Source organism: Zootoca vivipara, chromosome 13 (assembly GCF_963506605.1).
Source record: "Zootoca vivipara chromosome 13, rZooViv1.1, whole genome shotgun sequence".
NCBI lineage: Eukaryota > Metazoa > Chordata > Lepidosauria > Squamata > Lacertidae > Zootoca > Zootoca vivipara.
In genome coordinates this window covers 1,089,855-1,104,864 of record NC_083288.1, presented here as the reverse complement: position 1 = coordinate 1,104,864, position 15,010 = coordinate 1,089,855, and the positions used below count along the sequence as shown (strand labels likewise).

The following is a 15,010-nucleotide window of genomic DNA, read 5'->3' as shown; positions in this document are numbered from 1 at the left end:
TAGACTTTAAACATGTAGCATTTCGGTTTACTTGTTGGGCATGAAAATATTGACAATATTAAAATTGTTTGCAGTTTGTCTTGGGAGGAGCACTAAACTTAGCCTCATCATAATTCGATCTCTTTGCCAGTAGCTGATCCATCTTCACAAGGGACAAAATGTGTGACTGGTGCAGTTTTTATGGCCGTCTGGCAGCTGGTGACATTTGGGAGGTGTACATGTTGTTCGAAAACAGTTGTCAACCTTTGTCCCACTTGGAGAACAGCAGATGAGTTTGGGGTGCTGCCAAGCAGAGGGCTGTCCCTCCTGGCATCAGCTTCCTCGACTTTTCAGCCCCCAAAGATGTTTCCATGCAAAGTGAAAAACAAATATTCCAAGATAAACTTCCAAAGGTGCAGCTTTGGAAAATCCTTGCAGTAGTATTTGAATGGCATGAATACATCAATTGGCTTAAAATAGTTAAATTCCCTAAGAAGCATGCACCAAATTGGGGAATCCCTGGTGTGACAAATTGAAGCACTTTTAAAATGTTTATTCCTACCCGGCTGGCAAAGAGTTAACCCACCTCCAGCCTGACTGACATAGAATTCTGATGGGGGCGGGACTGTGCCCAGTTTAAAAGGAGGGAGTGTCGGTTTGGTCAGTTAGAAGGGAGAGGGAGGAGGGTGTGGTGGCTTGTATGAAGAAAGTGAAGAGGCTAGGAAAACTTAAAGTTAAATGTTTGACTGAGTTTTTTTTTTTGTACAACTGGAACAAGGCAAATAAATACATGACACGTTAAAGAAACACTTATGCTTTTAAAACAATAAAACTTCATCTCTGTTTTGCCAAAAAGGTTCGTCCTTATTTGTCCAGCGAGGTACCAGGACTCACAGCCGTGGTGGCTCAAGAGAGGGCAAAGCTCACCTCAGGCAGGGAGGTGGCAGTTTGTGCCCTGGAGTTACACGGGGGAGGCTTTGTAGGGTAACCTGAGGCGCCAAGAAGTTGCCAGAGTGAAAAGGGCAAACTTTTACAGTGGGGAATCCAACTGAGGGAGACCCTGTACTGTAGGCAAGAGGTTATTCCATCGGACAGCCTAGAGTTTCCTAAGGTACCAGGCCACGTAAGCTGGAAGGCTCTCCTTACTAAGAAACCCACTAGTAAAAGGGGTTTATTTTTGAGGCGGCAGGAGAAGAGGGTGGGTGTTTTCCCCTCTGGATTCCTGTGCCGCAGTGATAGTAAGAGAGAGTGGGACACTGGTCGTCACACCTGGAAAAGGTAATTTGCTAGTATTTATATCATGCTTCCCCCTGCCCGCTTCTAAATGTGATGTCCGAAGTGGCTTAGTATAAACACAGTACAAAGTATAAAAGCAACAAGTTGGCCATTTTTTAGATATTAAAACACTGATATTATTATAACTATATATACACCAAAGCACAGTGATGAAGCAGAAAAAGTAATAGCTAACAGGGGAAGCGGGTGAAGACAAAATAACCAAAGGCTGTTATCTAATACCTACTTACCTGGGAGCAAACCCTTTGAATTTGATGGGGCTTACACACAACAGAAAAACCATGAGCTCGCAGAAGTTCCTAATAGTGATAACCTGAACTAATGTGGCAGGGAGTTCCGCATGCCAGTTCTACATATACGTAAGGTTCTATGTGTACCTAATTTGTGCTCCTGTACAAGCTGCCTTTGTTCATGTTTCAAGTGGGAAAAACAGAAACTGCATTCTCTATGCTAGGGTGACAATTCTGTGGCAAGAGGCTAAGCATTCCATAACTCATATAAATTTAAGATTTGCTGTCTTTATTTTGCAGTATTTATTTCATTACCTTTGAGTTCTATTAGCTAGTAGTGCAAGAAGCACAGAGCAGGTGTAATCATCTGCAGGGATGCTAAGCTAATTGACAAACACTCATTGTTCTGCCTAGTGCATGAGGTGATAAGGAGGCTTTCAAGTTCTACTATTGTTTGCTACTATTGTCTCCAAGAAAGCAAAAGTTGGAGGAAATAATCAGAGGCTTGCTCCTTCATTTTTTTTCTTTGACGAGGTTCCTGCTTCATGCAAGCAACTTCAGCAATTGGCTTTGAGGGTCATCACAACGAGCTGCTGACTTCAACATTTTACCACTACCCTCCTGCTGAGGCCATAAAGCCTAGGAACTGACACTCTCACTTTTAAAAGAAATAGATCAGAGACAGAGAAGCCATGGGGGAGAGGAACCTGTGCTGGGTTCTAACTCTCACTCCCCATAACCACTTGGCAGTTCTGGCTGATGGGAAGGAGTCCAGCAACATTTGCCAGGCTGCAGGTGCTTCCTACCCCTAGTTCAATGGGTTGAAAAAGGACCTGTTTCTGTTCTGTACGTCTTCCAAACTTTCTTGAGGCAGGAATACAGATAGATGTTTTGGGGACCCTCCCCCCCCAATCAGTGGCTACTTCTTGATGTATTGCCTGGTCAAAGAAGGTGGCAGATGCAATAATTGGCCACTCTTTCCCTGCCCCCCTCCCCCTGCAAAGTATCATCACGTTACCATGCAAATGAGGGGGGTTGTTTTGGCTTCTTTTTTTGGCCTGGCTCAGGACCAAGCAAATCTGAAGTTTACGTTTTCCACAGCAGCAGCTGCCAAGCTCCTTCTCCGGCAACCGTGGCTGTGCCTGGATGGGTGCGGTGATTCTCTAGTTCTTGAGAATGAAGAAAGGAGCTTTGTAGATTGGGCCGCTTGGTGGTGAGAGGGCTCCTTGGCTCAGAGAGGCTGGTAAGTGGCAAAGCCCAAAGGAAGCTCATATTTCTGCTCATGGTTATTTGTTTGTTTATTGTGCAGAGCAACTTCTACAGTCACTATAGAAATATGTGGAGAAGAAAGTGGCCTCCGTGTCTCAGAGACCCCTGTGAAGGGGGCTGATTCTTAAGCCACTCTGGGAATTGTAGCTCGGGGGGGAGGGGAATAGGAGTCTCCTAACAACTCTCAGCAAACTACAGTTCCCAAAATTCTCTGGGAGAAGCCATGACTGTTTAAAGCACCTTAAAAGTATGAGGTGAAGGTGGCCTCGTACATAAGTCTTATTGAATTCATGGGGCTTTTCATATAAACATTGATTCCCCCCCCTCTATGCTATTTAACATCTACCATTCAGCTACCATTCAGTGGATTTGTAACTGGCTTACTGACGGAACCCAAAGGGTGCTCATCAATGGCTCCTCTTCATCCTGGAGAGAAGTGACTAGTGGGGTGCCACAGGGCTCTGTCTTGGGCCCAGTCTTATTCAACATCTTTATCAATGACTTGGATGATGGACTTGAGGGCATCCTGAGCAAGTTTGCAGATGACACCAAATTGGGAGGGGTGGCTAATACCCCAGAGGACAGGATCACACTTCAAAATGACCTTAATAGATTAGACAACTGGGCCAAAGCAAACAAGATGAATTTTAACAAGGAGAAATGTAAAGTACTACACTTGGGCAAAAAAAACGAAAGGCACAAATACAGGATGGGAGACACCTGGCTTGAGAGCAGTACATGTGAAAAGGATCTAGGAGTCTTGGTAGACCACAAACTTGACATGAGGCAACAGTGTGATGCAGCAGCTAAAAAAGCCAATGCAATTCTGGGCTGCATCAATAGGAGTATAGCATCTAGATCTAGGGAAGTAATAGTACCACTGTATTCTGCTCTGGTCAGACCTCACCTGGAGTACTGTGTCCAGTTCTGGGCACCACAGTTCAAGAAGGATACTGACAAGCTGGAACGTGTCCAGAGGAGGGCAACCAAAATGGTCAAAGGCCTGGAAACAATGCCTTATGAGGAACGGCTTAGGGAGCTCGGTATGTTTAGCCTGGAGAAGAGAAGGTTAAGGGGTGATACGATAGCCATGTTCAAATATATAAAAGGATGTCATATGGAGGAGGGAGAAAGGTTGTTTTCTGCTGCTCCAGAGAAGTGGACACGGAGCAATGGATTCAAACTACAAGAAAGAAGATTCCACCTAAACATTAGGAAGAACTTGTGACAGTAAGAGCTGTTCGACAGTGGAATTTGCTGCCAAGAAGTGTGGTGGAGTCTCTTTCTTTGGAGGTCTTTAAGCAGAGGCTTGACAGGCATATGTCAAGAATGCTTTGATGGTGTTTCCTGCTTGGCAGGGGGTTGGACTGGATGGCCCTTGTGGTCTCTTCCAACTCTATGATTCTATGATCTACATGAAACCGCTTGGTGGGGGGGTTATCCGGAGGTTTGGAGTACATTGTCATCAACATACTGCTGACACTCAGCTCTATTTCTCCTTTACATCTGCAGGTGAGGCAGTGGAAATGCTGGACCAGTGTCTTGCCTCAGTAATGGACTGGATGAGAGCCAACAAAGTGAAGCTCAATCCAGACAAGACGGAGGCACTTGTTAGTGGGTGGTTACCTAGACCAAATGGGTGGGAGATCGCTTGCTCTTGATGGGGTTACACGTCCTCTGAAGGAGCAGGTTCCTAGCTTGGGGGTCCTCCTGGATCCTCGAGGCTCAGGTGGCCTCAGTGGCCCAGAGTGCCTTCCATCAGCTTCGGCTGGTGGCCCAGCTGTGCCCCTATCTGGACAGGGACAGCCTAACTACTGTTGTCTATGTTCTGCTAACCCCAAGGTTAGATTACTGCAATGCGTTATAAGTAGGGCTGCCTCTGAAGATGGTTCGGAAACTTCAGCTGGTGCATAAATTTGGTGGCCAGGTTGCTCACCAGAGCACGACAGTTTGAGCATATTACACCGATCCTGGTCCAACTGGTCCAATTAGTTTCCAGGCCCAGTTCAAAGTGCTGGTTTTGACCTATAAAGCCTTAAGCGGCTTAGGACTGCAAGACCTCAAGGACCGTCTCTCTCCATATAACCAACCTGGACCCTGAGATCCTCCTCCTCCTCAAGAGGTCCGGAGGGTGGCAACACGAGAACAGGACCTTTTCTGCAGTGGCTCCCTGCTTGTGAAATGCTCTCCCCAAGAGGGTTCAGCTAGTGCCTTCATTATACACCGTTAGGTGCCAGACAAAAATGTTCCTCTTCAACCAGGCCTTTGGCTAATTAATATTCTATAGCCTTTAAAATGTGTTTGTGGGAAGGGTGGGGGTATCTGTTTGGTTTGTTCTTAGTGTTATTATGTATTTTGTGTTTTTTTATCTTGTAATTTTATGTTGTGAACTGCCTTGAGATCTACAGATGAAGAGTGGTTTACAGATTTAATAAACAAAAATAATAAAAATAATAAATGTTAAAAGCAAATGAGTCCCGAAAAGCACCTTTAATTGGCTACCCGTAGTAACTTGACACCCCCATGGACCAGCGCCTAGGGTTGTACTGGACATGACATTGATCTCGTGGCAGGCAGGATGGGGGGGGCAAGGTAAAGGAGAGGGATGGGCCTGTGTCCTAAAGTGGCACGTAGGTGTCTGTGCCCCTGAGACATTTTGTTGTCAGGGGCCAAAGTGGATACATTATGCTCCCCTCTGCAATTGAGTAAAGTGGGGGTTGCAAAGTGAGGACACGCTGTGTGTGTGTGTGTGTGTGTGTGTGTGTGTGTGTGTGTGTGAGAGAGAGAGAGAGAGAGAGAGAGAGAGAGAGAGAGAGAGAGACACTCCCCCTGGAAATGGCTGCCCGGCCTGTTCCAAGCCTCCCCTCAGTTGGGCTACTATCCAGTGCGCCTTCGCTTGCTCACTTCCTGGCAGAAGCTCTGAGCGAGGGAAGGCCAATTTATTTCTCCCTTTATTTCTCAGCAACCTGTGTAAATGCAGGTGGGACGAGGGGGTGCCTGTTCCAAAGCTGAGCAGATTGCTTCCCCCCTGGCATTGGGGCAGCAGCATCTCCTGCACAGCCAAAGGGATCTGTCCTCTCGCTGCCCCTCAGAATCCACCTGGCAGGAAGGCTGCCCCTTTCTGTGCTTGCCAACAAGATCACTTCCCCCAGGCTACACACGAGTCCAGCAGTACAGAAGCACATGGCTGGAGCCACCCAGGATTGTGACCCATCCAATGCCCTTGAAAAGAGTGGTGGCCATGCAGTTTGCTCAGCTTCACTTGGCTGGAGGGGGGCGGTTGCAACTGGCCCCACCCTCCGTCCTTCCAGGGATGACAGGTGTCTCTGCGCTGATGCTCTTGCTCCAGGAGGTGGGGGTCTTGCCTCATGTTCAGGCCCACAGGAGGACGGGCAGACTTCCCTTTGCCAAGGGGCTGCTTTTGGAGACCTACTTGCTGGATCATCCCCTTGTCGTGGTGAGTGGGCTTGCATGTTCCTATGACCCTTGTGAGTGAAGCCGTCGGGAATCTCGTACTCCCAGCAGGGTCACCCAAGGCGGTAAGGTCAAAGAGAAGGAGCTAGACAAAGAATGATCCAAGAAGTCCTCAACGGCAGAACAGGCAGATGATAACAAGCGGTATGTTACAATGGCTGTGGAGGCAGATGAAGGCTGCAGCAGATAGGAATCTACCGGTTTGCCGTGACTACTTCATGTCATCGGAACAAAGCCCTACTGCAAAGACTGTGCGTTGGTCAGCGTGCACTGATCTACACACATAAAACAAATTCAAAGCCTGAGCTCTGTGTGTGGCTTTCTCCCAATTGAAGTGCAGAGTGTTTGAGGACTGGGACATTTGCAGGGGAAACCAAAGTGCTTGTGCTTAAACAAAGTTATTGTACTTACTGTATGCTTGTGAAACACGGACCACTTATAAACGCCATCTCCAACTCCTAGAAAGATTCCATCAACGGTGTCTCCGAAAAATTCTACACATCACTTGGGAAGACAGGCGAACTAATATCAGTGTACTGGAAGAAGCAAAGATCACCAGTGTTGAATGATTCTTCAACATCAACTTCGTTGGACTGGTCATGTTGTGTGGATGATTGTCTTCCAAAGCAACTACTCTATTCCGAACTTAAAAATGGTAAGCATAATGCTGGTGGTCAACGAAAGAGGTTTAAAGACTCTCTCAAGGCAAATCTTTAAAAATGTAGTATAGACACTGACAACTGGGAAACACTGGCCTGTGAGCGCTCCAGTTGGAGAACAGCCTTTACCAAAGGTGTCATGGGCTTTGAAGAAACTCGATCTCAGGACGCAAGGGAGAAACGGAAGGCATGCTTGGCAAATCCACACCATGATCAACTCCTGCCTGGAAACCAATGTCCCCACTGTGGAAGGACGTGTGAGTCCAGAATTGGCCTCCACAGTCACTTACGGACCCATTGTTAAAACCGTGTTTATGGAAGACAATCTTACTGAGCTACGAGTGATCGCCAAAGAAGAAGAAGCTTTTGGAGAATAAAAATAGCTCATGTTTCAAGAGCCTCTCTGGCTCAGCCACAGGACCTGGCAGCGGAGAGAGAGATCAGCGAAGAGATTCCATTGGCTGCGATATAAAATACTGTAGGAGGTGGATCTTTCCTGGAGTAAAGGCCTGCTGTGTGTTGTTGCGTCTCTTTTGAAGTGAAGGTCTTGGGGCAGCAGTTCTACAGTGTGGTGGATGCTCTTGTTGAGTCTCTGTGTTTGTGCATGAATCTGCCCCACATGTTCCTTGGAATTCCTCTTAACTTGTTCATGAAGTCAGAGCTGGGGAAAGCTCTTTTTCAGTTTTGAAGGGTCCAGTATCAATTTGTGTAGCTACCCTAACAATTTGTGTGTTATAAGTCTGTGGTGAGAGCTTGCATTTAAAGAGAGAATAAATGCTTGTGGGGGAGGCAGTTGATGCAGCAGCAGTGGAACAGATTTTTTAGAATACAAAATTATCCATTTTGCTGCTGGCCTTTCAATGCTACCTGAGGCTGATGGGAACTGTAGTTCGTCTGGAGAGCGCCAGGTTGCCAAAGGTAACCTTAGGTTAACTTTCAGAACTCTGGAAGTGTATGTGTGGTTTTTTCCTACTACCACCCCTAAATATCCTTCTCTGTTTCCACCCCCATCTAGGATTTCTGAATGGTCTTGCTACCGGTAGCTGTTTTCTCTTTGCTGACTTTGGCATGGTTAGTTTGGACCAAAATGGCAAACTACCCAAGGAAAGTGGGAGTGGAAGGGCCTGCCCCAGACCAGCCGCTTCCTTCTGAAACTCTGGATCTTCCCACCAATGGATCCCCCCTCCAACTCTCTGAAGCTTGTGGGTCTCAGCCCCCGCTGATGGGGCCCAGCCAGGACTCGGAAGGCGCCTCACAGCATTGCCCTCCTCTAAGCACGCAGGCCTCTGTGGGTGCCCCTAAGGAGCCAGAGCCCCCTTCCTGCCCATGCAAGCCCCCCATTCCCCAGTCTGCCTCAGGTACTTTGGCCCAGGGCTCCCCAGCAAGCGAGTCGGCGAGGCCTCTGAGCCGGGTCATTGTCCCTTCCTCAGGCCAGTCGCTGAGGCAAATGGGCTCCCTCTCAGGAGAGGAGCCAGAGAGCAGCCAGGCCCCAGTGAAGCGCCAAGCAATGACCAAGTTTGTGCTGGGCTCTTTCGAAGACAACTCTTCTGATGACGAGCTTGTGGCCGGGTCCTTCAAAATGGCGGGCAGGAGGAGCAGCAGCCTGGCCAGCATCGGGTCCTCATCCTCTATGGATTCTCCCTCGCTGATCTCCCTGTCGGAGACTGGTGGGGTGATGAGGTAAGCATCATGGCAGCTGGGCCAGGCAAAAGATCCCTGGTGTGCTGTTTCGGTCAGCTTGGCTTGTGTGACCATGGCATGTAAAACTGGCACAATATGAGATCCTAGCTTATTCCAAAGACCCCTCTCCTTCCGATTCACAGCAGTCTATCCCTCCTTTGCAGCTGAATGCCTGTGACCTTAGTTTGGGGTTACAGCTCATGTCCACCCAGCCAGCATGGCCATGTTCCCCCCCCCCCAAGGAGGCTTTGTCCTTCTGGGGCTGGTAAGAGCTGGAGGGCACCAGGTTGGGGAAGGCTGAGCTAAAGAAGGATGGGATGAGGAGCCTGTGGCCTCTGGATGTTGCTGGATGCCAACTCCCCTGAGCCCCAGCCAAGTGGCCAAGGATGACGGGAGTGGGGGTCTCAAAAAGACGCCTGCCTGCCTGCCATGCTCTCCTTTTACAGGTGGGGGGCCGTCCGTCTTCTTGGTGGTGGCACATCCTGGGCTCCTTTGGGAGGAAGGGCAGGATACAAATGGAGTAAAGAAACATATGAAGGAACCAAAAGGTAGAGAAGAACCGCCTGGCTCCTTCTTTGTTCACTTCCAGATACAGGCCAAGAGATTTTTCTGCCTTTTCCCTCCTCTTTTATTTTTTATTTGCTATGCTCCTTGCTTGTTACTCCAACTGTTGAAGTTGTGGCTTAAAAATGTCTTTCATTTTGAGATGCTGAGGTCTCTTTTATCGTATGTCATTTTAGAAATGTTTGATTTAAAATTTAGACGTGGTTTCTGAAAGACAGAAATAGGTGATCTCAAGAGGTAACCATCTCCATAGTAGCTCACCTTCAGGCCCCCAGCCAAAGCCAGACCTTTTCTATTTAAGAAATCCGGCACCCCCATGAATGGCCCCCTTCTTAGTTCAGCCGGGGTCTTGGCTTGCAGCCAGTGGTGGATTTAGGTAATTTTAGATTGTGGACCTAAGGTTCTTTGGGGGCCCTTCTTGGGCATTCTAATGGGGGCCACTCTCTAGGGTAATAATTATGCCTCAATCATTACAAATGGCCTTATGGGGTGGGGGCATTAAAAGGCCATGCGCATTTGCTCACCAACCTGCATTGGGCATCCAGCATTTTTTGGCCCAAGGCTCCAAGGGCAAAGATTCATCCACATTTCTGTTTGCCCCATCATTTCCAGCCACAGGTCCAAGAGGTTTTCGTTTTGTGCTGCCACTTTTCCTGGGAAAACCTGAATGTCAATCCGCAGAAAACCCAACTAGAATTTGTTCCAATTCAGCAGTGAGCAGCAGTTTTTCCAGGAAAAGTGGCAGGACAAAAGATGAACCTCTCTGACCCTTGAATAGAAATCAGGGGAGTAACAGAAGGTGGAGGAGCCCTTGCCTGCACCAGCTGCAGAGCAGAAAAGGCAGGCAGGCACAGCTCCCTGCTTGGCGTTAGGCGTTAACTGTTAAAGCACCAACATTTCCTAACAGCCAGGAGTGGTGAGTGAAAAAAGAGAGGAGCAGCGAGTTCAGATCCTGAAGCTGATAGAACTGTGTAGATGGGGTGAAGGGAATGACCTGTTTGTTTGTTTTTCAGATGAGAAATTATTCTTGCTTATTTATTGAATTTATATCCCTCCCTTCCTCCCCAAAGAGCCCAGGGCGGCAATCAGATGGACCATTTAAAACAAAAGCAAAGTGAACGTTTTAAAACGGGTTAAAACAGTCTAAAAATAACTATAATTGAAAACATCTAAAATCAGTTACAGTTAAGAATATTCCAAAAGCAGTTAACCCAAAAAGATAAAAAGCATTCTTCCACCCAGTGATCTTAGCCTGGAACAGTGAGAGGCAGTGTAGTGTCATCATTCGGAGTGCTGTTCCAGGAGGTGGAAGATCAGGGTTCGAATCCCCACTCAGCCATGAAGCTCCCTGGCTGACCTTGGGCCTGTCACTCACTCACTCTCAGCCCATGCCCCCCCCACTGGGCTGTTGTGAGGATGAAAAGGGGGAGGGGAGCATTGTACACACCACCTTGAGCTCCTTGGAGAGAAAAAAGGTGGAATATAAATGACATTAATTAATCATCATAATTCTTTAGTCACCAAACGCCTGGCCAAGCAGGAAAGCTTTAAAATGGCTCCTGAAAATAAATAATGATGGATAACCTCTTCTGGATCAGTGTCACACAATAAGCCTTAATGTGTCCACAAGGACACATTTTCTTTTTAAACACAAGTTGTTCCCAAAGCCTTCCAGGGTTGCTGATAAGCAGAGGACAAAAGGCCTGATTAGGACAAAGGACAAAGGACTGTTTCTGGGGGGGGGGGCAGGCCCCTTGTCTCCCTCTTGCTGCTGGTCTGCTGCAAGGGGGGGCTTCACATAGAAATGGTGAAGGGGCTTTTCAGCCCTGGGGGTCCTCTTCTGTGACTCTTGGCAAAGAGGAAAGCAACAACTTGGATTCCAGTGAGTGAGTCTGGGAAGCCTGTGATGGAGTCCAGTGAAAGTCAGGCGATGAGCTTTCTGGAGGCACCTGTCTAGCCACTATCAGAGGTGGATCTTTGGCCGAACCACCAAAGCAGGTTTGCCGCATCAGTGTAAAGGGCCATGTGTTTCTCTCCCCCCCCCCCAATTTATTTGTTGTGTTTCTATCCCACGTTTTTCTCCCAGAAGCTCAAGGTGACCCACACGGTTCTCTCTCTCCCCATGTAATCCTCACCACAGCCCTGCGAGGTAGGTTAAGCCGAGAGGCCGTGACCTGCCCAAGGGAGCTTCATGGCCAGGTGGGGGATTTGAACCCTGGACTCTCCCAGGGTGTCATCCGACACTAATCTGACTCTTCTAAATCCTTTTTCGCTGCTGCCCACAAGACCTGTGTCTTCTTTTGCTTCACCCCCCCTTTTTTTAAAAAAAAACCACCTTGAGAAGCGCCCCGACTTCTCTTTTTCTTGTTGCCTCGGGGCTTCGATCTCTCTGCTGCGTCTCTTTGCAAGGTTGTCTCCGGCCCTTTTTCTCTGCTGAGCCACTTGGTGCTGCTCGAGAGTTTCCTGGGCTCTGGCCCTTTGCCCAAAGGGAAGCAACAGGGCAAGGGCGGCGGGAGCAATGGAGCAGCAGGAGGAGGAGGCAGAGGACGAGGCTGCATCGGGGGCACCAGCCTCTGCCCTCCTCCCTTCTGGGGGTCTCCCAGCAGAAGCCCTCCTTGGCAGGATGGCAGAGGAAGACGGAGCCGATCTGAGCTGCTCCGGGGGCCTTTGGAGGTCAGTCCTAGGGGCGGGGGGGGGCAGGCAGGGGGCTTGGTCTCGGGGAGAGAGCCGAGCCTTAGCAGCTGAAGTCACTTCTCCTCTTCCCTCGCTCCTGGACCCTCTTGGGAGCCCCCTTAATCTCGTGCATGGAGTCAGCTGGGGGGGGGGGCAGCAGCTGAACTGCTGGGACTGGCAAGTCGTCCTCCCCGCCGTCCTCTCCCCAGCTTAAGAGGTTTTTCAGACACCTCCATGTCAGGACAGGGACTAGCTTTCTACAGGAAATATTTTCCGCGTGTTGTTTTCAGACGTGCCAGAGGTCAGATGCGGGGCTTGCAGAAGCCCTTTCGCCTGCTTTATTGCACCCCTGGGTGTTTTGGAGCCTCCCGTGCAATTTGGGAGGGGATTCTCCAGATTCTTCTGCTGCTTCGTTTTCGTCAGCAAAGATTGTGACCTTTGTGTGTGTTTCGAAAGCTGCTGTGGCCGGAAAAGCTCCTAGATGGAGTCTCCCGTTTCCAAACAAAACCCACGTTTCTTGTGTGACGTCATTGTGTTTCCCACACTTGACCCTTGCTTGCCTCTTCCATTTTAAATCTTTCTTGCCCTCTTCCCTCTCTGCCGACACTGCGTTTTTCTTTTAAACATCCAGTTTGGAGAGTGGGGGGGGGGACACACACACTAACTTCACAGCATCTTGTCAAGTTAGTTGATCTTCCTTTCCCTTTGCTTTCCCTGCTTGTCATCTAAAAATTGGATTAAATTTTTGCTAAAAGCAGAAATAAGCAAAATTGTGTGCACGCCTTGGGAGTACATGGGAAACACTGATTCCAGTATAATTTATCCCGTTTTATTCTTATTTAATGAAGATTTTGATTTACTTCAATAAACATATCAATCTAGTAAAAATACTTTAAGTACAACAAAGCAGCATAGTATAGAATCACAGAATTGTAGAGTTGGAAGGGATCCTGATGGTAATCTAGTCCAGGGGTCATCTAGATCAGGCATGACAGATGGCCATCCAAAAACCTCCAAGGTTATATATATCTGGGGGAGACAATATTAGGTTGGTAAAGTACTTAAGACCATTATGAAAACCACATTTCACATTGCGCTGTGGAGAGGGAGTCCTTTGTGTCAGTATTTCTGCTGTATATTAAGGGAAAATCCCACCAAGCAGCATAGGATTTTTCAGGGTCCTCCTGAATTCTTTTTGGCATCATGTCATTTATGAGTTTTTTCCCCAACTTTGCATATTTTTATAGCAAAGGAAAAGTTGTAAATTCGGATTTATAAGGCTTTGAGTGTGAGTGTTCAAATGTGTTATTGTGTGAAGCAGTTGGAAAGGTGGCTTTAAAATAAATTAATTCCCTAAATTTATTTTCTTAAGATTCTTTTCTCTTCTTTCCCCCCTCCCCCACCCCACAAAATGCACCACTCAAAATGTGGGTTTAGCTACTAGGGTTCCACAGCACAGCTGTGTTCCCCCAGCCAGAGGGTGGCATGGCCGGACATTTGCCCGGGCCCCTGTCCCCTGATGAGAAGACCCTTGTGACCAAGCAGGGCTTCCATTTCCTCTTGCACAGATTATCTGAGAAGGTCAAGTGCAGTTGAAGAGAGCTCACACTTTGCATGCCCCAACTCTGGGTAGGAGCTTTTGAGGGATGGGGCAAGCCCCAGGGCCCCTATTGAAAGCAATATGTACCCCAACAGAGGGCTCATGTTCATGAGCCTGTCATTCTTTCCAAGAGGGGATTTCCACTCCTCCTTTTTCTCTCTTCCCGCTTCCATTTTTCATTCTTCTTTTCCAGCTGACACTCAAATGTTCTGTGGCTTCTGGACTGCTCAGCCTTCATGGGGGGGGGGGGGAAGCCAGCAGTGGGAGGAGTTTCCTCTTGTCTTAACTCACCACCTGTGTTTGCTATCAGAAGGAGTGGTTATTAATTTTTATTTTGATGATTAGGCTAAATTCCCAGTCAAAACTGCCTCACTTGCTTTTTGTCCTTTGCTCCAGAGGGTGTTTGTCTCTTCCCCCCCCCCCCAACCTAATCTTGCCCAGCAGCTGCGTTTCTGGAGGGCTGAGGCCAGCTCTGCAAGCGCTTAGCGGGAGAGCAAGGAGACAGCAACAAGGGGCAGAAGCTGAGTGGCAAGCTGCCCTCCTTTGCCTCTCCTTAGTTAGGAGGGCATACGGAAGGTGAGAATTTGGGTAAGGATTGCCTGGGTCAGGCCAAGGCTTGCTTAATCCAGCCTTCTGTTTCCAGCTCAGCAGCAGCAGCAGCCCTCCTCTCCTTGTTCCCAGCATCTGACATTATTTGGTGATATGCTGTGCTTGCAAATGGAGGCTCTCTCTAAGATCTCACTTCCCTTTGTCACCTTTCAAAGCCACCATGTAAGCTGGTCATCATCATTGCATCCTAGAGGAGTGAATTCTGCCACTTGGTTGCATCCTGTGTCCTGAAGAGGCCACCAATTTGTTTCACTGGGCTGACATTTCCTTCACATAGAGCTAGAGCCAAGGGAGTCTTCCTGGTCTCGAACCAGCAGCCTTGAGGGTGGTGACTCTTTGCTCTTGCTCTTGGCACTGCCTTGGGAGAAGACCTGCTGGGTGTCCTTGTGGTCGGAAACAGACAATTTTTTCGGCAGCTTTCAAACGAGTTCTCCAAAGTTTATAGATCACAAACACATTTCTGAGCCAGCCTACACTTGGTGAGTCATTCTGGTCTGAAAGGAGAAGAAAAACAACAAGAAATGTGGAATTATTCAGTACGTGTCACTTGGAAGGCAATTCTGGTTCGCCCTTGATAACCAGAGGAGTGGTGGTTTGAAAGCTTGCTCCTCCTTGACCTGCCCTTCTGGTTCCAAGGAGTGGCTGCCTTTGACTCCTGCTTCCTATCAGTCCTACCAGGTCGGCCGCCACTCTTAATTTCCGTCCATCTTCTCACCCCTTCCAGACCCAGCATGTCGGGGATGCACCTGACTAAGAAGGGCCGTGAGCAAAGGAAGCTCGACTTGCACAGGGACTTCATGGTGGCCTCGCCTGCCGAGTTTGTGACTCGTTTTGGAGGGAACCGTGTCATTGAGAAGGTAGCATCCCCAGAGAAGGGCAGCACAGCAGGGGGTTTGCAACCATGGCTGGGTTTCTTGTGGGGCAGCTGGAATGGCTTTCTTATGGGCTTCTCAAAGAGATCTATGGGAGAGTAGGCA

At 48.4% G+C, this 15,010-nt stretch overlaps 1 protein-coding gene across 16 annotated transcripts in view; it reads left to right on the top strand.

Moving 5' to 3' along the window:
• ACACB (acetyl-CoA carboxylase beta) overlaps positions 1–15,010 on the top strand; it is a 67,805-nt gene that overhangs the window by 2,418 nt on the left and 50,377 nt on the right. For 12 of the 16 annotated variants that reach the window (XR_009558495.1, XR_009558496.1, XM_035134367.2 and 9 more), the window contains exons 2-4: positions 2,607–2,748; positions 7,923–8,587; positions 14,758–14,890. Coding sequence is in view for 14 of the 16 variants with exons in the window: in XM_035134367.2 (XP_034990258.1) it covers positions 7,932–8,587; positions 14,758–14,890 (789 nt within the window). In the remaining 2 variants the exon portion in view is untranslated. The other 4 variants (XM_060282088.1, XM_035134361.2, XM_060282086.1 and 1 more) reach the window with 2 other exon arrangements.